The sequence below is a fragment of the Barbus barbus genome, assembly GCF_936440315.1.
Source record: "Barbus barbus genome assembly, chromosome: 40".
Classification (NCBI taxonomy): Eukaryota; Metazoa; Chordata; class Actinopteri; order Cypriniformes; family Cyprinidae; genus Barbus; species Barbus barbus.
In genome coordinates, this window is record NC_136718.1 from 5,594,750 (window position 1) to 5,616,996 (window position 22,247).

General features: G+C 37.9%; 2 protein-coding genes across 7 annotated transcripts in view; one reads left to right on the forward strand and one right to left on the reverse strand.

Annotated features, from left to right (window-relative positions):
• The window catches only part of LOC306859737 (uncharacterized protein), a 708,874-nt gene that overhangs the window by 87,411 nt on the left and 599,216 nt on the right, over nt 1-22,247 (forward strand). The gene's annotated exons all lie outside the window — the stretch shown is intronic.
• The window catches only part of LOC306859726 (ankyrin repeat and SAM domain-containing protein 1A-like), a gene marked incomplete at its 3' end in the record, with an annotated part of 110,411 nt that overhangs the window by 2,736 nt on the left and 85,428 nt on the right, over nt 1-22,247 (reverse strand). For 4 of the 6 annotated variants that reach the window (XM_079400944.1, XM_079400946.1, XM_079400942.1 and 1 more), the window contains 10 exons: nt 13,113-13,211; nt 12,787-12,933; nt 12,457-12,564; nt 10,181-10,348; nt 9,955-10,092; nt 9,682-9,753; nt 7,908-7,994; nt 6,198-6,335; nt 4,689-4,865; nt 3,765-3,853 (listed from right to left, as the gene is read on the reverse strand). In XM_079400944.1, coding sequence (XP_079257070.1) covers nt 3,765-3,853; nt 4,689-4,865; nt 6,198-6,335; nt 7,908-7,994; nt 9,682-9,753; nt 9,955-10,092; nt 10,181-10,348; nt 12,457-12,564; nt 12,787-12,933; nt 13,113-13,211 — 1,223 coding nt within the window. Of the gene's footprint in view, nt 1-3,742; nt 3,854-4,688; nt 4,866-6,197; nt 6,336-7,907; nt 7,995-9,681; nt 9,754-9,954; nt 10,093-10,180; nt 10,349-12,456; nt 12,565-12,786; nt 12,934-13,112; nt 13,212-22,247 lie in introns of those variants that run through there. The other 2 variants (XM_079400945.1, XM_079400941.1) reach the window with 1 other exon arrangement.

A 22,247-nucleotide genomic window follows, 5' to 3' on the forward strand; every position in this document is an offset into this window, starting at 1 on the left:
AATGAGCCATTAATTAACTGTTCACTTACTGAGTTGAGTTCACAATTTTAGAAGCACATCAATCCATTTAACAAAAGAATGTAACATGTGATATAACATATGTGATGTATAACTAAATATATAGTTCTCTTTGTGTGTTTTCAGTTAGCTTGTGGTTAGTATGATAACCGATTAGACCCTTAAGAATTGAAAACACTGCATGAATTTAGCCCAGATTTTTGCTACGATTTACAGTCTGTGAATCAACACTAGTTGCTGAAAGGCAAAGCCAGTCTGCAAATATCGGTCAGTCGTACTTTCACAAAGAAAATCAGCGCATGATGGGTACAGACCCTTATCTTCAGACAATATTTCACATCTATGCATTAATATGACTCTGTTTTGCCCACATCAGGCTTTATTTTTTAGATAAACAGACATACAGCAGACTATAGACTATAGACTGTCGGCTGTGAAGTACTGTTTATGACTAATTATGTGATCTGCTACAAAAGGATGATGCCACATTGCTTTCTGGGCTTTGCAAACAACTAGCCTTTGGGGTCCAAGGGAATAGGATTTTGAGGAAAGAACTGAATATTGCACAACAGAAGTAAAGATTAAGGGAAAATGAGAAAAAAAAACTTTCAGGAGAGAGTTGCAGGCGTTAAAGTGATGTTAGTCTGCATGAGATGCTGATTATAGGTCACTAACTTTATGCATACTTGACCTTTGACACTAAACTAACTGTGTTATCTTTTTATAATAGGCCTTACTGTAGTCTTTACTGTAATGGGATGCAACAAATAAAAATAGCTGCCAGTGTGTCATTATATGGAAGACCATTTCCACCACAGGAAAAAAATAAAATTAATAAAATTAAAACCATGCTTTGGTAAATATAATTATGACAGAAAATAAATGTGAAATTATGAGATACTATATCATAATTATAAAATAAAAAGTCAAATTATGAGATAAAAGGTTGAAATTGAGAAAAAAGGGCATAATTATAACATTAAGTAGGGAACAAAGTCATTATGACTCTCAACTCTGACTTGTCAATTCAATTTATGTCACTTATACATGTCATAATTGTGACTTTTTATCTCATACATAATTTCAACTTTTTATATCATGTTTATAATTTATCTCATAAAGTCATAATTATGACATAAAAATAAATTATATATCATATTTATGACCAAAGCATTCTTTACCAAAACTACTACCAAAGCACGTTTTTTTTTTCTTAAGCAGCTGAAATGGCTCCATATCATCATGATATATGATGTGCTGTGAGATTTTTAATAAATGCTATGAATTTGTAAATGCTTGAGCACCCATAATTCACAAGATCACACGAGGATTTTTAAGGCTTGTGAAGAATATATGCATATAATTCCACCTTTAAATCCCTACGAGAAGAAAATAAAATCCAAACAGATTTTCTAAAACTGTAATGGCATACAGACTTGTACAAACTTGTGTTCACTACAACACTGATTATAGTCTGCTTACTGGGCATGTGTCACCTGATACAGCCTAAAATAAGCAGTCAGTATTACTTTGATTCCTTGACATCTGCTCAGACACCTCTTTGTGATTTGGTTCAGATGTTTAGGCCCAGCCTAGTTTGCCAACTCAGGCTTAAGACAACACATAATATCACAGTGCTAAATGCAAATCCATAAACTGGCAGCAAATTAAATTTACAGTGAGGTACTTCGATTCCAATTCAATTAACTTCTAATGCACTGTAGCAAGCTTCTGCTAGCTGTCTAATGTCTCATCTGGATGTGAGGGATGAACAGAATGTATATCATCTATTAGATGTGCATAGAAACATAGCAGGACTAATGAAAATCCATCTAGTCCTCACAGCCCATAATAAAAGGCTTAGATGCCAGTATGCAAGCTAAAAGAAGCCCAACAAATGCATCTGGCATCTGACAGTCTGCTGGCACTTTCCACAAAAAGGGTACAAAATGGGGCTTAAAACCTGTGAAGTCATTTGTTTTCTTCATAGCAAAGTGAAAAGTGGTGCTTAACCTTCAGAAAACTTTGTCCATCAACCAAATACTGTGCAGTTATTATAAGATGATTATACAAATATTACTTTTATACGAATTCCTGTTTAAATACAGTTTAAAAAACGTATTTATTTATTTGTGTGTTTTAAAAGAAATAAACCAAATACAAATACAAGAAATAAACAAAAATAAAATAAATAAATAGAGATTCAATAAACATTAATAACAATTACATTCACAATTTTTTTTAACAAAAACACAATAAAATATAAAAAAACAACATGATATAAAAATGGTAAATAAAATAAGATAAATAAAAACAATAAAATAAAGCGATAATAAAATAAAAAAAACAATATTAAAAAATTATAAAATAAAATACTGATTCAGCCTTGTTGTTATCTATTTTAGCTACTGATACATTAACCATAAATAAAATAAATGTATTTGCCGCATATTTTTTTCTCTCCTTACAATAACTTTGGGTCAAATAGTTGAAGTTGACAAATACACTGTAAAAAATAAAAGTGGTTTCAACTTAAAATTTTAAGTTTAGTTAACACAAATATCTAAGTTGTCACTTAGTACAACTTATCATTTCAAGTTGACTAAACTTAAAATTGTAAGGCAAATAATTTTGTAACAAATTATTTTAAGTTAAGCTCATCAAATGTTTTTTTTACAGTGTACAGTCAATACTAATTTGTGCAATAAATTGAAAATGGAATGAGTTATTTACTTTTTACCCATCATGCTGTAGAAAAATGCCTAAATGATGTTACAATTTTAAGAAAAATTCATAAAAAAAAAAAAAGTAAATCAGTTTGCACTCAAATTGTGGGACACAGCATGTTTTTTTTATTTTATATACTTAAATACGTAACTAAAGTCAATTAATTATTAATTTGGTAATTTATGTTTTAGGTTAATTAAAGCAATTGTTGGTCATAGTCAGAAAGCCAAGTCCTCTTTCCATACTATGTTATTTTTATGGTACACAATGGTTCATCAAACATATTTATTGGTTTCAGATCTAAATATGTAATTTGTGCCTTTATTGTGTAAAAAATACAGGATGCCAAAATGTACCGTATTCTATTCATGGAAAGTGCCTTTTATCGTAATCCTTGGCGGTGTGGACTGTTTTGATCTGATGCTACATGTTTAGTGGAGTCCAGTTGTTTTAGCTCAGACTGAAGAGGAGGAAGAGGAAGTCTTCATCAGTGTCTCACTGCGGTCGACGCCTGGTGGAGACCAGCACCACAGAAGGGGAAAAGAAAGAAAAACTAGTTAAGAGAAAAACCATCAGTGTGGATGATGGAGGGAGAGTCCTTTGAGCAGAATGAGAAGGAAATGTTAGTTTCTTCACGTTTGAGACAGGAAGGTTAAATGATGAGATGTACTGGTCCTCAGCGGAGCTTTACTTTGGTTTCAGGCCAGCTATGATACGACTATAGGTGAGAGGGGCCCCTGTACGAACTAAAAGGGCAGAGAATCGTGAGGAAATGTGTTTGTCGAGTAAGAGTGGAGGTTTGTTTCAGCCACGGGAAAGGGTTGTTGGACAGCCAGAGCAGAACTAGGCTTCAGGACTGTGCGAGACAGACGGAGAAGAAAGAGGTGAATGGAGAGGTGGCTTCTGTGTGGAGGAGAGCGAGGGGAGGTCAGAGTCTATCTAGAGAGAGTGAAGGCACAGAGCGAAAGGAAAAGGTGTGAGGGGGCGGGACATCCGGTCAGAATATGGTGGTCTCGTACTTGGTGCTGACGGTGCGCTTGGGATCTTTGGAGTCCAGGATCCAGCTGGCGCTGCTCTGAGCGTTAGCGTCCACATCCATCGCTTCCACCTAAAACAGCAGGGAGGAAGACACATAAATATTCTTTGTGAGATATTAATACCATGTCAGGCGATCATATAACTGATGGAAGGGAAGTAAATGTGTTACAGCGGTTTATGAAAGACTAGTTCCTCTCACGAGAGATGTGATTATGAGAGCTTTCAGCTTTAGGTTACTGCTTTTAAATGAGAACTTTTAACGAATTATTACTGGTTAAAAATGTTGAGATTAGACTAAAATAATTGTGTTAATTGACAAGTCTGTATAACCCAGAATATTCAAAGAAAAACGTTCAGTGACTTCAAAACTGCTATACATTACCATTCAAAAATTTGGGATTTTTCACAAAAATACAGAAAAAACAGTAATATTGTGAAATATTATTACAATTAAAATGAACAGCTTTCTATTTGGATATATTGTAAAATGTAATTTATTCCTGTGATCAAAGCTGAATTTTTCAGTGTCACATGATCATCACATTTCAATGTGTGATTCTTCAAAGAACCAGCAGGGAGCTCCACAGTACTGGTCAAAAAGATAGGTATGGATCTGGCACCAAGTCATAGAAAGAGAGGAACCATGGGAATTTGAGCTATTGAAGTGACAAAGTGAACAACGAATGAGCTGGAAGAAGGAAAAACGGAAACAGCGATGGAAAGAGTCAAGAAAGAGAAGAAGCATACAGCAAGGTGAAGCTGAATGAGAGGATAAAACCAGAAGAACATCTAAACGGAGATCTAAACATTTTCCATTTCAAAATTCCATACTGTGCAGGAACCCTCAATTAATACTTTAATTAATAATACTTTCAGCTAGCAAGGATACGTGTGTGTGCTCTCACCCCTGACTTGCGCATACTCCCTCGTGGTTTGGGGACGGGTCTGCTGCTCTTGGTCTCGATGATTTCCATCGCTCCGGTTGCGCTCTGCTGCTGTCTGGTCCTCTGGGCCTGCAGTGCCAGCTGATAGGCCACTTCAAACGCCTGTCCCAGCGTCAGAATGATCTCATAGGTCAGGTTCTGTCGGGGAGGTGGAGACACGGTAATTAACAATCATAATGAGGTGCTTAAACCGCTATTAAAAATGATCAAAGAGTTCAAATGACCTCAATCCATCTTCAGAAGTTTCTTTAATAGCATCATCAACAGAATCATACATCAATACATTTGTACAGGCCTCCAACATTATTCTGCACTTAAGATGCATTTCAACTCAAAGTATGTAATAACAAGCTTAGCTATGTCATATAGTGTAATGAACAGCAGCTTTTTACATCACTGAGTCTCTCACCAGGACAGCTGTAGATACTGTAATGTGTAAATAAGGATATGAAATCTCTTTGGTGTTTTTATTTTTTTATTTTCTCTTCTATGTCAAACACCATAATATAGAACAAACTCTCAGATCCTCCAGAAAATAATCAGGGCTTGTAACTTCAGACTGTTTCCTTTTTCAAAGCTTTTGAAGATACAGAATTGCATATCTAACGTGGTATACAATTAACATCATTTGACAAACTTTGCTACAAGGGAGCAAAACTCACATTTTAGAGCATCTAGAAAGTCATTTCTGGCCCTTTTTGCTTTTATATGCAATTAATTATTCATTAAATCTAAATTAATAAAGCAGCAGGCTGTGCAAATAAACAAACCCTGGAATCAAGATTTCTCAGTGCAGTCAAGATGCATGCCTATATGCCAATTTTGATCCGATTTTTTTTTCCATTAAAAATATATTTCCGTTGTCTAATACAACCTCTTAACTCACAGATAAAGCTATTAATTGTTGCAATTGTCACCTGATCAGTCAATTATCAGTTCTAATAATCGCTTGATTTTTGAATGATCAAATGAACTGCTAGATGCATCTCTAATAGAGTCTGGTTGTAAGTATTCAAGGCAATGATAGGTCTAGTGTGTGTGTCTGCATCTGTATCATTCAGGCAGCTGTATGATCAATGCAATTTTAATGGGCTGCTGCTCACAACCTCTCCTATATAACTCTTTGTGATACTATCAGAGGCCTGGAAATCGGCCCATGGCGCTCTGCACACCACAGAAAGAGAGAAAGAGACTCTCAATGGCCAGAAATATGAGTATTTCAGAGCAGTAGTTCTCAACTGGTGGGTTATTAAACAGGTCTGTTATGATTATCACAGACAGACATAATGTGAAATGCAAATTTGGCGGTTTTCAATCCAATTTACTTCTGCAAAAAAGCAATTTACTGTTTTTTTCCCCTTTCAAAACACTGTAAATCAGCATATAGAACTGAAGCAAAGCAGCTGAGAACCACTGATGGAGAAAGAGCTCATCTCTTATGCAGTATAATAATGGTGGTGTTTGTCTCACCACATCTACGGTGCTGAACACATGGCAGTAATGATGGCTGCTCTGCAGATCTTTAGTGATGTAAGCAAACGTGCAGAGGTCCTCAGGGTCCTGAGCCGCACACGAGATGTTCCTGATCTCATGTTCTGCAATGATGTTCTGCACACACAACCCAAGATGACATTAGCAAACAGATCGAAGAACTTCAACAAAAACACCTTACTAAACAGAAAACAGAAACACCTTACTACTACTATAGTTCTTACAGGAATAGTTAAAACCATCAATATCAGTTGATACTGAAAAATACGATTAGATGGATGAGACAGATTGGGGGAATGATAGGATGAAGCGATAAATTGGATGGATGGATGGATGGATGGAGGGATGATGGATGAGATAGATGGATAAGATGGCATGGCAGGGCATGGGATGGGATGGATGGGTGTGTTGGATTGGATTGGGGGGCTGGGATGGAGCGATGGCATGGGAAAACATGGGATGGCATAGGATAGATTGTGTGGATGGGCTGGGAGGAAAGATGGAAGAATGGATGGATGGATGAGGGAGGGAGGGAGGGAGGGCTGGATGATGATGGAATGGACAGATAAGATGGACTGAGTGGATGGAAATGAAAAGGCATGGCATTGCATGGATGGATGGATGGATTGGAAGGATGAGATAGATTGAGAGAGAGATGGATGGATTAGATGGACGGATAGGATAGACGGATAGGATGGACGGGTTGGATTGGAAGGCTGGGATGGAAGGATGGCATTGGACGGGATAGGATAGATTGGGTGGATGGATGGGATGGACTGGTTGGAGAAATGGAGGAGGGAGGGAGGGATGATGGATAGGATGGATTGGGTGGATGGAATTAAACGTCATGGTATTGAATGGATGGATGGATTGGAAGGATGGGATGGAGGGATGGCATGGGATAGCACTGGATGGATTGGGTGGATGAGATAGACTGAGAGAGATGGATGGATGGGTTGGAGGGATGACATGGGTGGATGGACGGGATAAATTGGGGGAGAGAGGGATGGATGATTAGATGGACGGATAGGATGAATGAGTTGGATTGGGAGGCTGGGATGAAATGGCAAGGTATTGTATGTATGGATTGGATGGTTTGGTTTGGAAGGATGGGATGGGATGGAGGGATGGCATGGGATAGAATTGGATGGATGGTTGGAGAAATGGATGGAGGGAGGGATGATGGATGGGATGGACAGATAGGATGGATTGGGTGGAAGGAACGGGACGGCAAGGCATTGGATGGATGGATGGATGGATTGGAAGGATGGGGTAGAGGGATGGCATGGAATAGCATTGGATGGGTTGGGTGGATGGATGGATGATAAAACAGACAGACAATCTCACTGCTGAAATCAGTTTCCCAAAACTACCCAAAATATTTTATAATGTTGTTTTTTAGAATAACAATTAATGCCAATGCAATGTCTACTGACTCAAAAATGAATAAAATTTTAATAAAAACCAATAAATGAAATTAGAAGCCTCTATCAGACACCCGTGACCTTTAGCAATGAGAAAATGACAAAGAGCTCAAGATCAGCCAAGAGTCACTCAATAAATCTGAGGTCCTCGGTGTGCCTGTTTATCAGTCATGTGACGTGATGAGCGGGCCAGAGGGCTTCAGTTTATGACCGGCTGTTTATCTGCCCGCTTGGGGTGAACGACAGAGGAGGATGATGTCATCACCTTGTTGGCAGCGTCAATGAATTTCACACCCTTGTACGTGATGGAGAGGGCGATGGTGGGGATCTTCCTCATCTGTTCTGTAGACCTCTGAGAGAGAAAGAGAGAGAATTATAGGATGTTTGTCAATGTCTTTTACATCATATGGGGTTAATGCCTGGAATATTTAAATACAAATGGATTAATTGATTGATTGATTGTATGACACATTCTGTCCCAAAATTTTCATTACTGTAAAGTAGGGCCCCACTGAGAGGCCTCAGCAAAAATCAAAAATAGGCACAGGTTAGCTTAAAAGTATTTAAATGAATACTAATTAATACTATTAATATACTAAATAGTTAATACTGTAACTAAATTCAAATGTAAAAAAATTAATAAAAAATACATTTTCATGTAGCTTCAAAACTTCTGGAATTACAAAATTAATAGTTATTTAACTTAATTTATCAACACTTCCAGTGTCTGTTAATAAAAAGTCTGAAAACAAGCAGCGTTGTCACATTTACAGGGGGATTAAAATGAAAGAAAATATATTTTCATCCATTTATTGACACCTTCAAATATAAATGTCGGACACTGGACAGCTTTGAATAAAAAAAATAGAGTACTACTGCTGTTAAAAACAAACAAACAAATGAATAAATATGATAAATATATATAAACTAAACCGTAAACATAATATTAGGCACCATGACAGTATTTGTTGTACTAAATTTAAATATTATTATTATTACTCATTTGTAATTAAATATCAATTTAAACAAATAATGAATTAGTATTTTACATTATGGTAATGAGGAATTGAGGGGAAAGGGAGTACTTAATTATTATGAAAATAAATGTCATAATGCTATAAGCCTTAAAGGGATAGTTCACCCAAACATGAAAATTGTGTCATCATTTACTCATTCTCAAGTAGATTCAAACCTGTATGAATATATTGAAGGAAGATATTTTGAAGAAAGTTTGTAACCAGGCTGTTTTGGGGCACCATTGACTTCCATAGTAGGAAAAATAAATACTATGGAAGTCAATGGTGCCCCAGAACTGCTCCGTTCCCACATTCTTCAGAATATCTTCCTTTGTGTTCAGCAGAACAAAGACATTCATACAGGTTTGGATCTACTCGAGAGGGAGTAAATGATGACACAATTTTCATTTTTGGGTGAACTATCCCTTTAATGGTCCTTAAAATGTTGTTTTACTATTATCATTAATATTTAGGGGTGAGATGTGACCAGTTTCATTGTGAGATTCACCAATAGCCAATGCTAATGTTTAAGGGGCAGATTTCTTATGCCCTTTTTTATCATTTACTCAAAGAAAACATTTGTTAGTTCTGACTGTTTATGCTTTGGTCTTTTCATTAAGTGCCTGGCCCAACTGACAAGACAGCTTATTTTGACTGCACCTCTGCACTGACCGGCTGAGCAAACAGTTCTGCTTGATTATTTAACCATTTAAACACCAACATAAACTGCTGCTTATCAGAACAGCCTTTGAAGAGCAAATCTGCAGTCTGTCTCTCTCACACAGGACAGTGCCATGAAGCGGAAGTCCATTTTCCACTTTCTGGACAGACCTTGTTAGTCGTATATTATGAAACTGTCCTTTTTCGCGCTAGTGTCCCGTAGAGGACTTGCATGGGTGGCATTTTCCCTGACAGTGCTGCTTGCTGCCCGTTCCAAAATATAATAATAATCTCAGCGTCCTGGCGTGACTCCTCACAGGAGACCTTGAGCTCTCATTGGCCGAAGACTCTGTGAACACCTACCCTCATTTTAGCACAGGCGTCCTGCGTTGACTCCGTTCCTCTTAGTTCTTTAATGAGCATTGAGCCCAGATACTGCAGAATGAGCGAGTCGGGACAAACCGGTAAAGAGAGAGAGAGAGAATTCAGTGGGTCGCAGCTGGCAAAAGCAAATAGTTAAATCACATTATCTAAACACAATCAAAGGTTCGGATGATTTCATAACCTGTCACCTAAATATGAATTATGACTTTATTATTATATAAAGGGGCTGTTTTATGAAAGAAATATTATTACGTTGGCCTCGTAACCGCATGATTCGAAGATGAGCTTCTCGGGCTGATGGTGCCAGTTCTGGACCGGTGTGTACGGTGCCGCCAGACTCGGGGGTCGTAAGGTCAAGCGAGGTTCCCGTTGACGCTCCTCAAGTCTCTCCTTAGGAAGAAAACACGTTTTTAGGATAAAGTGACAGAAATGTGCATGATTTGAGCAGAAACAGGAGGATTCGTGGAGTTTGACTCACTTGTGGTTGTGGTCTGTCATTGGGCCGCTGTCGAATAGCCACGTCATATTCTGAGTCAGGACCTCTCCTCCTCCCAGAATCGCCAGCAGGTAACAGGGGATCCATGGAGCGCGTGTAGGAGTCTGAGTGACTGAGAGGAGACGAGGTCTGGGACATGAGATCCTGACACTGCAAAAGAAGCGTTCAATGAGGGAGATCAGCCAACCAGAAAGATGTCCTTGCTCAGAAATGAGAGCGAGAGAGAGTTTACAGTATACTGCACTTTGTTATAGACTGTAATCAGGGTTGATGCCAGATTTCATTTGTTGTGAATAAAAATGAGGCCGTGAGGGACAGAAGTGCAGTCTGTTCAATAAGGCAAACGGTTTTCAACCTGGGAGATTGAGCAAAGGAAAACACACAGAAAACACAAATTCCTCTAAATATCTAGTGGACAAAGAGAACTGAATTTAATTGAATTTAATGGAGATAAGTGGAAGTGATGGGAAGTGTTAAAAAAAAAAAAAAGTCCATAAAACGTGCTGCTTCTAATTTTCTTCATGCAAAAGTAATTTTTTTTTATTTAAGTTTATGTATTTTTATTTTAGGGTGAGATGTGATCAAAATTATGTGAGGGAGTGTAGTGTAGTCTTGACCACGATGTTTCAGCAGAGGAAAGCCAGCTTCAGCTTGCATGACGAGTAACAAGTTTATTTGTACATGAGGATAATAGGGGTGTAACCGTACACAAATATGACGGTTCGGTACGTACCTTGGTTTTAACGTCACGGTTCGGTATGATTTCGGTACAGCAGGGGGAAAAACTAAACTTCTTTTTTTTTTTTTTAAAGAAACAGTGGTTTACTGAACAAGTTGCTCTTTCTTTAACCTACATTCAGTTAAAATTTCTTAGTAATCTACCTCAACTTATGCTTAAAACTATAGGGACAATTTATTGTAATTTATTACAATTTATTTTTTAAATTTATTTAGATAATCAACACTCAACTTAAAAAAAAAAAAAAGAAAAAAAAAAAAAAAATTGTATGCAAACATGTAAATTGCACATAATGCAGTTTTAAATGAACTTATAAATAATACAATTTCTAGTCTATTTGTTAAAATCTATTCAATTACACACTGGCTGTCATAGCATGTTTGATAACAGATTAATTTAAACATACATTAAATGATTGAGACTAACAGGTTTAGTAAAATATAATGAGTATATGGTCAGTCATGTGTATTCGCGTTAAAACTAGTAAAACAGAAGAAATAATGATCACGTTCATTCGCGCTCTGATCTGCAATATAATCTGAAATATAATTCCCTAAGAACCAGCATAATTTAATAAAATATTAGTTAGTTATCCTGGACTCTGTCATGAACAGTATGTAGCAGTGTTTTTTTGTTTTTTTTTAAATGATATTAAGAACGTGTGTGTGATTCTGGAATGTCCTATTTGGCATCATGTACTCTATCTAATCTCAGAAATTACTCAAAATATGCAACTTTTACCCCCAATTCAGTTAATTTCTTATAGTTTGTTGTTCATTCTCAGATCCCATTTGTTGATGCCATAAGATGCTATGGTAGTTTAAGATGTGAGGGTGGTATGGAACACTTTAATATCTGCGGAAAGTGCTTCTTTAGCAGCAGCGTCAGCTTGTTCAAAAATATAAGGGAAAATGAGGGGAATGCAACCTTAAAATGTGTTTCTTGTATTTCCTTCATACAAAATATTATTTATTTTATGACCCCCTATTTTATAATTTTGGTGAGAGATATGAGCAATTTCATTGTGAGATTCATCCAAAACCCTTCTGTGAAAGACAGAAATGCAGACACTGTTTTCGACCTGGATGATTCAGCAGAGGAAACAAAATACATCTTGCAAATTTCTAGTAAACTAAAACTCTGGAAGGCATGGTTTGTGAAAATAAGACGTGACCCAATTGCTAATCTTTAGAATTAACAAACAATTCTTTAAACATAATTCAATTAATACACATTTACAGATCAATTATTTGGTCTATTCTTTTTTTCTAATTTTGCAAATTATTATACTCAACTAAAATTACATATGCCATTTCAGCAAAATGTATCAATTTGTCCTGCCAAAACATTGATAATATTTTCATAAAGAGACCAAACCTACAACAAAAAACACTACATTTCGAACAAACTGTAATTCCACCCTCAGAGTCTCCGTTTACTCCAATGGTCTACTTAAAGCCTAAAATCTGTTCTAGAATATGTAATATTATAAAATATTAAAGCATACAGCAGTACTTACTCTGATCTGAGAAAGGCGGGGTGGTTTGACCGGAGGCTCCTCATACGGCCGTTCAGCTAATGACGCAATAATCCTTTTCCTGTGGCCCAACAACGTGATCTTCAGCACCTACAAATAGACATAAAACACACGCAAAGGCAAACATTACACAATGTATATTAAGCAACATAAATACCCTGCTCTCAACCGAATAATTCAGAGTCAAGTAATTAAATTTTTTAAATATAATGTAAGAGCCAACTATGTAAATACTTCATATAATACTTGATATAAAACAAACAACAACAACAAAGTCTATACTGTAAATGTTTGAATGTATCACGTTCTCACATTGACAATCTCCAGCTCCCACAGGTTCTTCACACATTCTAGTGTGCGATATCCGCTGGACAGGAAGTTCTGCAGGTATTCCTGAAGACCCAGGACGTCCAGCCATGCAGCGAGGGATGTGCTGCCGTCACAGCCTAATGCTTTCACCTGCAGAGTTCAAAACCAACAGAGAACGTACTTCAGACCCAGTACCGATAAACTACAGCCTGACAAACAACGGATATTATTAAAATGATGCAAATCATTACAAAAAATAATACTGTTAAAGGCAAAGTGATTATTAGCATGTGACAATCCTTGGCAAAGCATTTTATACTCATACAAACCTTTGGTAGAGAACGTGCAGCACTGAGGATCTTCCTGCGATGTGCCGGATCCGTGATGCCTATTTCTCTCAGGTCTTGCTCTTCCATTACGTCATTTCCCTACACAAACATACATACACACCTATCAGCTGAAAAACAAGACAAAAATACAATATACACAACGCCACAACACACGACCTAAATGCACAAGCCCATATCAATAGTGTGTGGCAATAATGCACCACTTGGTAAAAGCATTTTTATATGAAGAAAAAAAAAAAAGGTTTAATTCACTGTACTGCAAAGCACCTTAAAAAACAGCAGCATCAACGGTCATCTCTAAACCAGCGCTACTTTCATTAACAAACATACAGAAGGTCTCCACTTTATGGATTGAGGACACAATATATATCGGGTAGGACAGAGGAACACATCTCACATTGTTTGTATGAGTGTGCGTGTTTCATGTTTCTTCATTGATCAATGCCATAAACACAGTGCGTCTGCCACAGCAGCATCTGAGCGATCGATGTAAGACAGCGCAGAGAGCAATCAGAGGTGCTGATCTCACAACGAGACACACACACACACACACACTCAATCCCTTTATACACTCAATCCCTTTATACACAACATTCATTTAGCAGGAAATACTGTGTGTGCATGACCCTTCATTTATCAATCAAATGACGTCTAGAATATAATAAACTTGATTCAGACAGACAGCGCATGACAGGAATTTACAGTAGCGAGTGCTGTGTTTTGAGATGTTGAACAGTGATTTACTGTGAACTGACCGATTTACAGTGCCCAACAAGTGCTTCAGTGTTAGCGTGTGCCCATTACATGAACCACAAACTGTAGGTCGTGGAGAAAATAATGACTCCTTTGAGTACTGGCTGTCATTATGTGCCGATTGAGAGAGAGAGTCCATTCTAACGAAGACACACACTGAAACAAAATCACTTCAACAAGAGCATTTCACTGCTAAAACATAACTATACCAAAACTAGCACTACAAAAACAATCCATGAACCAAAACAAACCCAAGACGAAAAAAAGTATTATTATTAATAATAATAATAGGGCAATCCATTAAAACAAACAAAACAAAACCTATAAAACACAGCAAACCACAACACAAACCAATAACATGAGCAACAAAAAGCAAACACAAAACAAAACAGACACATGCAACAAAAAGCAAAACAAAAAACACAAATCAAAAATAATAAAACAAACAAAAAGCAAATCACCAAACGATCACAAGCAACAAAAACAATATAACACTGACAACAAAGAGTAAACCACCAAAAAAATTTATCAAATACTAAAAAGAAAAAAGGAAACCACAAAACAAAAAATAAAACAAACAAAAAGCAAACAAAAAAACAAAACCAACACAAGCACCCAAAAGCAAAACAAAAACTCAAACAAAACAAATAAAAGAAATACAGAGCAAACAACAAAAAACAATAAAACACTAACAAGAAAAAAGCCAAGCAAACCAATATCACAAGCAGCAAAAAGCAAACCACAAAAAACACAATATTCAAAAGCTCATCGGCGTGTCCTTATAATGTTGATAGAGAGATGAGTGATCACGTCATCTGTTAATCGATTATCAGCGTTAAGAGTTCTTGTCCTAACTAGCCTACAGTAAAATATTGAAGCAAAATCCTGCTCCTCTTAACTCTGTATTAAACATCAAACACGTTTTGATCGGCTGTGATTTTTTCTTCGCACAGCACTTCGGTGGACAGGCAGAACTGTAAGTCATACAGTTGGTGCAAGAAAATTGTGCCATGAGTAATAATCATAAACGTCCTGTGCATCAAACTAACACGTTCTGATCCAAGACCGACACTGAAGGAAGGTGCAGATCTGCTCCGAATCAAATAAGAGACATCTAATGCTCGGATGAATATATCTACACAGACACACACATCACGTCACTGTCTGTCATCATTCACTCCGATCTGAACCACTTAAAGTCTCATCTGCTCATTCTGTGATAAAGTGAGGAGCGAGGCAGATGGGGAATAAGCTCGAGTAAAACTGCCCAAATCATTTAGAGAAGAAACGGCAGCTGAATGCAGAAGGGGTGAGGTGGATCAATCTGTCTCCATCCACTTTTTATCTCTCGCTCGCTCTCTTTCCAATCCACTTAACTCTTCTTCTCTCATTATCAGCCTTCAGACTGAAATCAGATCTCTGAGAACGGCACACAGATGTATTCTTGTACAGATGGGATAATGTGACAATGAAGGTTGCACATTCAGTTGCTCCAAAACGTATCTGGACACTGCATCATCAGACTTTCTTTAGCTAACTAATGTGTCATTTCGGCATCACTTTTTCACTGACTTCAGGTATCATTCATGTTGAAAATGATATGTTCAAGTATGTAACGGCGATGTTTGCTTTGGTAGCAGCAGTAATAAAAGCTTGTATGACTCACAGCTCCAGAGACTTTGCAAAGTTTGCAAAGAAATAATGTTTTTTTTTTTTAGAGCCATCCAATTTCACAGAGGCATCTGAGAATAAAACTTTGATTCCAGTTGTGGAGAGATTCCTCATGACGGCAGAGGAGAAAATCAGCCACTAATAAGGGAAGTCCACAAAACAACAGCTCTATTCCAGCAGCAGCGTATGAGCAATCAAAAGATATCTGAGCGCTTTGGAGCCGTGGAAATCCTCAGTGGAAATCTCCTTAAACGTACGATGCAGATGCTTTATGACTACAGAAGAATTCATAATCATTTCACACGCTAGCAATCCTGTGAATGACATCAAGTGATGGCTTATTCAGAAGCATCAATGAAACGCTTGCTAGTTCAGAGCACCTGCACTTCTGGGTCAATGATGAATGAACAGACATGATGTGAATCCTTGTGCAGAAAAAGTCACTTAACACGTTTAAACATGGATGTCCTGATACAACATTTGTGAGCCAATATCCAATTATTTAAGACATCTGCTGATACTGATAGTTTGGTGGTTGTTTTAAGACACTGATAATGAACTGACATATCAATTTATTCTCTATAAAATATTTCACATTTTATTTATATAATACAACATTAAAGACAAGCTAAGAAAAAATAAAAATAACGTGCTCTTAAATTTTATGACAAATGTAAATGTGAACCAACAGACTGCCACAATTAACAATGATTAACTACTCGTTCTTAAATATATTATATGAAATACAAAATATTAAGTTAAAATGTTTCTTAAAAAATGAAATAAATAACCATATTTTAAGGTTGCACAAATAATTAATTTATAGCCAATGCGATCAACTAACTGTGAAACGTGCGGTTCATAGCATCATTTAAATACACTGCTGATGAAAAAACAAATCAAAAACGCTTGGAGTCAGAAATATTTTTTTATATTTTTATTTTATTTTGAAAGAATTCTGTATTTATATGATCACAAATACAGTAAAAACAGTAATACTGTAAAATATTATTACAAATTAAAAGATCTATCTATCTGTCTCTGTGTCTCTGTCTGTGTCTCTGTCTCTGTGTCTGTCTGTGTCTGTCTCTGTCTGTGTCTGTCTGTGTCTGTCTCTGTCTGTGTCTGTCTGTCTCTGTGTCTGTCTGTCTCTGTGTCTGTCTCTGTCTGTCTCTGTCTCTGTCTGTGTCTGTCTGTCTCTGTGTCTGTCTGTCTCTGTGTCTGTCTCTGTCTGTCTCTGTGTCTGTCTCTGTGTCTGTCTCTGTCTGTCTCTGTCTGTCTCGGTGTCTGTCTGTCTCGGTGTCTGTCTGTCTCGGTGTCTGTCTGTCTCGGTGTCTGTCTGTCTCGGTGTCTGTCTGTCTCGGTGTCTGTCTGTCTCGGTGTCTGTCTGTCTCGGTGTCTGTCTCTGTGTCTGTCTCTGTGTCTGTCTCTGTGTCTGTCTCTGTGTCTGTCTCTGTGTCTGTCTCTGTGTCTGTCTCTGTCTCTGTGTCTGTCTCTGTCTCTGTCTCTGTGTCTGTCTCTGTCTCTGTCTGTCTCTGTGTCTGTCTGTCTGTGTCTGTCTGTCTGTCTGTCTGTGTCTGTCTGTCTCTCTGTCTCTGTCTGTCTATATATCTATCTATCTATCTTGAAAACAAAACGTTTTTTGTGGAAACCATTTTTCAGGATTATTTGATTAATAGAAAGTTTATATTTGAAACAGAAATCTTTTGTAGTATTATAAATGTCTCTACTGTCACTTTTGATCAATTTAATGCAAATTTGCTGAACAAAAGTATTAATTTCTTAAAAAGAAAAATTAAATAAAAAAAATCTTACCATACATGTAACTAAGCAAATACACAATACTGTATACATATGCAAAAAGATCTATCACTTTAAAAATGATAAACAAAAATATATGATAAAAAAATAAAAAGTTACAATACAATTCATTTGCAATCACATTACCTAACACTTAACATAACACTTAATTCTGTATGATTTATAAGATGTTTTCCTCATGGGGACCAAAAACATGTACCCATATGGTCAAAATTTACTGGGAATACTATCTTTATGGAGGCATTTGGTCCCCATAACATGGGAAAACCAGGACCACAAACACACACACAGGCTACAGATGCAGCTGGTACAGGTGGGGATATCTGATCATGATACCAGCTCTGTTCTCTGGCCGGTCAATCTGAAGTATCATTCACTGACCACAAACGTAAAGCTAATTCCACTTCTCACCCTCCCTTTGAGTGACTTTGTAAGTTGGTTGCACACGGGGTCAGTGGTGAGGAGAATGCCAACATCCTCTGGCCCCTCCACATAAGACTTCTGCAGCATTATATTTTTAGGTTTTTCTTGCAACAAAAACAATAATTCAGTTGTTGCTATTGTACCCTTAAGATGTCTGTATGTAAATGACATTGTTCTGATAGGCCAACATTTCTGCATGTGAAAATATGAATATAAAATCAAACTCTCTATCCTCAATAGGTTGAAAAAATATTGAGAAACAACTCTCATTTGGAACGTTGTATGTAAAATACAATGACAATAAACAACAATCTGAATCTGAATCATTTATTTAAACTTCCGTTTCACTCCCTTTCCAAAAACTCTAAACAAACTAGGTTGTTCTCACAGGTATGACACACACAGCAGAGTACAGCGCTCTGCTGAAACAAATGCATGTAATAAACACACTTAATTAACCTGTTTAACTGAATATTCTGCCTCTACCTTTCACATCTGACATCAGAAAACTACAATTCCCATAATGCACCTCTTGAAATCCACTGTGTCCTCAGATTTTCCTTTAATTTTAAATGCCTTTTAATACTCAAGCACGAGTAAAAATAGCAACATATTAAAGTCAAATTGGACGCGGAGTCTTAATGCAAGACCTAAAAACACAGCAGACGAGCTCTTCTCAATTATTGATCAAATATGTAATCCGTGATCAAAGGCGGTCGCCTGCTTTGGGGTGAATTTAGAGAAGTGGAATGCAGGGATGGTGACAGGATGGGAAGATGGAAGGGAGCGGGATATGGGAGGTAATGCACTTCTGGAGAGATGTAAGACGACCTCACCACAGGTATCCGATTGAAAGCGGGACCTCTGAGTCTTACTCCTGCACTCCATCTCCATGCAAATGCATTTGGAATTAGTTGGGAAAGGATGGTAATGGGGAAACCACCATGTCTTGGTGAGCACATAGACGTGTCTCTTTCTAGTACAGCAAGTAAATTGCTCCAGATCTGACTTTCAGAAAGTCTTTAATATGCATGAAACCACATTGGTTAAAGAAGAGATGTGAATCCTGAAATCCCATTTTCCAAATGCACATTCTCCAAATAAATGAACACAAAGTAACACTTGCAACTTGCTTCCAATCTGCGATCCTCGAGTAGCATCTGCCTGCAAAACCGGAGGCTGCATTTTCAGGACCGCATTTCTAGGACCCTAGGTTTTTAGTAACAATGCCACCTACCGAATTAGAGGACCAGCGAAGATGGATGACAATCAAGAGTGTGAGCATCAAATGTGAATCAATTTTTATTTGTTTAACATTAAAAACAATTGTGATGCATTTCATTGGAAAGTTAACGTAGCCGAAGTGATCGTGATTTGCTAAATAGTCTTGAATGCATAGCCATCATATATTAGCCTCTAATGCTGTAAAATGAATTCTTAGCACATTCATTTAACGAAACTGTTGCATGATAAGCCTGTATTGACTTATTGACAACACATTAAACTGTAGCACGTTCGTTGTGAATGCTGGTTAATTACTCATTGTTTTTCCATTTTAATTAAGTTAAAATAATCTTAATGTTTTAACCGTCACATGCTCACAGTCAGCCTGTTTAACATTACCCCACAATACATATTTTGAGTGCGTCTCTTCATTTTGACATGTCTCTTCATTTATAATTTTGGTTGAGACATATGACATTTTAATAGTCAGATATAACAGAGAGGCCATCATAATAACCGACTGTTAAAATACCACGTGTTAGATTGTGTCATTTACTGTGAACTGTACTGTATATGAAGTGCATAACAATATAATGCATTGTGCATGTTTCTGCCCTTTCGAACCCTACTGTATATTATACCTTATGCTCAAGGATCTTTTTTTTATTGTCATACCAGCTCACATTTTCATGTTATGATATGAAATTAGAACTCAGGTCCCGGTTTAAAAGCAAGAGGAAGTTGTCCAAGAGAGGTAATCCATAGTATTGCACCTATAAAAAGTGAAGTATTGCACTTAAGATGGATAAAGTGTTTTTTGTAGTGCAGGTCAGTGTGTGTGTGTTTATGCGTGTATGCACATGCGCATGTCGGAAGGGGAGAGGGAGTGCCTACAGAACATGGCTAGAGTTCAACAGTCTAACAGCTTCAGGAAAGAAGCTGTTTCTGAGCCTGGTGGTCCTACTTCCGGATGCTCCTCAGCCGTCTGCCTGAGGGGAGGGTTCGACGAGTCCGTGTGCAGGGTGAGTGGAGTCCTTCATGATGTGGAGGGCTCTCCCCCTACATCGTGCTGTGTAGAGGTCCTATGATGGTGGGAAGCCTGCTCCCCACGGTCCTCTGTGCAGCCCTTACCACCCTCTGCAGAGCCTTCCTCTCAGCAGCAGTACAGCTGCCGTGCCACACAGTGATACAGGTGCAGAGGATACTCTCCACCGCGCAATGATAGAAGCTCCTCAGGACTGAGCTCCCAAGTCCAGCTTGCCGCAACTTCCTGAGGAAATAGAGACGCTGGTGGGCCTTCCAAACCAGCCGGGTGGTGTTGGTGCTCCAGGTAAGGTCCTCAGTTCACCATATGGCAGCTAGGGTGTCTCGCCGAGCAGTCATACATCAGCAGAGTGAACAGGAGGGGGCTCAGCACACAGCCCTGTGGCGAGCCAGTGCTGAGAGTGATGGAGGAAGAGATGGTGTTGTGGATCCTGACAGTCTGAGGTCTATTTGTCAGAAAGTCCAGGACCCAGTTCCCCAGTGTAGGACTCAGACCAAGGGACGAGAGCTTCTGTACCAGGGTCTGTGGGATGATGGTATTAAAAGCCGAGGAGAAGTCCAGGAAGAGCAGACGAACATGGGAGTTTCTGCTCTCCAGGTGGTTGAGGGCTGTGTGAACCACTGATGAAATAGCGTCATCCGTGGAGCGGTTTTTCTTGTAGGCATACTGGTGGGAGTCCACAGTGACGTCGATGGAATCTTTAATGTGGGCCATGACCAACCTCTCGAAGCACTTCATGACTACCGGGGTTAGGGCTATATGTCAATAGTCAATGATTTCCTCAGAGTTTGACTGTTTTGCTATTGCAGGGGATTTTAATATTAACATAGATAATGCAGAAATCAAAACTACAAAAGAAATTATAACTGTTTTAAACACTTTTGACCTGAGTCAGCATGTGCACGGACCCACACACAATCGTGGACACACCTTAGATTTACTCATCAGTAGAGGTCTAAACATCTCATCCATTGTAATCAAGGATGTAGCACTATCTGATCACTTCTGTATTTTCTTTGATATATTGATCTCAGTCACCACTGAATCTAGATCTGTCTCTATCAGAAAGAGATGCATTACCGAGAACACTGGTGCGCTATTTATGGAGGCAATATCATTAACACCAAGCATTTCTGCAGACTCTGTTGATCTTCTCCTTGAGTCATTTAACTCAAAAGTTAAGAATGTTATTGATGATATTGCCCCGATAAAGGTCAGCAAGAAGACGGGGAAACAGAAATCAATTTGGAGAAAATCAACAGCAGTTCAGAGCATGAAAAGACAATGCAGAAAAGCTGAGCGGATGTGGCGGAAGACGAAACTCGAAATCCACTATAGCATCTATAAAGACAGCCTTCATGCTTTCAATGTGGAACTAGCCACAGCTAGACAGACTTTCTTTTCAAACCTTATAAACAGTAACTTAAACAACACTCGCACTCTTTTTGCGACTGTTGAGAGACTGACAAACCCCCCAAGTCAGATTCCCAGTGAAATGCTCTCCGACAGCAAATGCAATGAGTTTGCTTCCTTCTTTTCTGAGAAGATCAATAATATCAGAAAGGAGATTGGCACATCCTCAAGTTATGCAGAGGTCACACAGATTCGACCGCAATTTATAAAAGAAGTGACTATGTGTGTTTTTAAAGAAATTGACAACAAAATTTTGGAAGAAATAGTACAGCACCTTAAATCTTCAACCTGCTATCTTGACACACTTCCCACATCCTTTTTCAAAAATGTGCTTAACTGTTTAGAAGCTGATCTCTTAGAAGTGGTGAACGCGTTACTTCTTTCTGGGACTTTTCCAAACTCCCTTAAAACTGCAGTTGTTAAGCCCCTTCTGAAAAAGCGCAATCTTGATAACACCATGTTGAGCAACTATAGACCCATATCAAATCTTCCTTTCATAGGTAAGCTTATTGAAAAGGTAGTTTTTAATCAGCTGAACAACTACTTAAAGTCAAATGGATACCTGGACAATTTTCAATCTGGTTTCCGAGCACATCACAGCACAGAGACAGCACTCATTAAGATAATAAATGATATTCGCGTCAATTCTGATTCTGGCAAAATATCAGTGCTGGTACTACTAGATCTTAGTGCTGTGTTTGACACTGTCGATCATAACATACTTCTAGAGAGACTGGAAAACTGGGTCGGGCTTTCTGGGATGG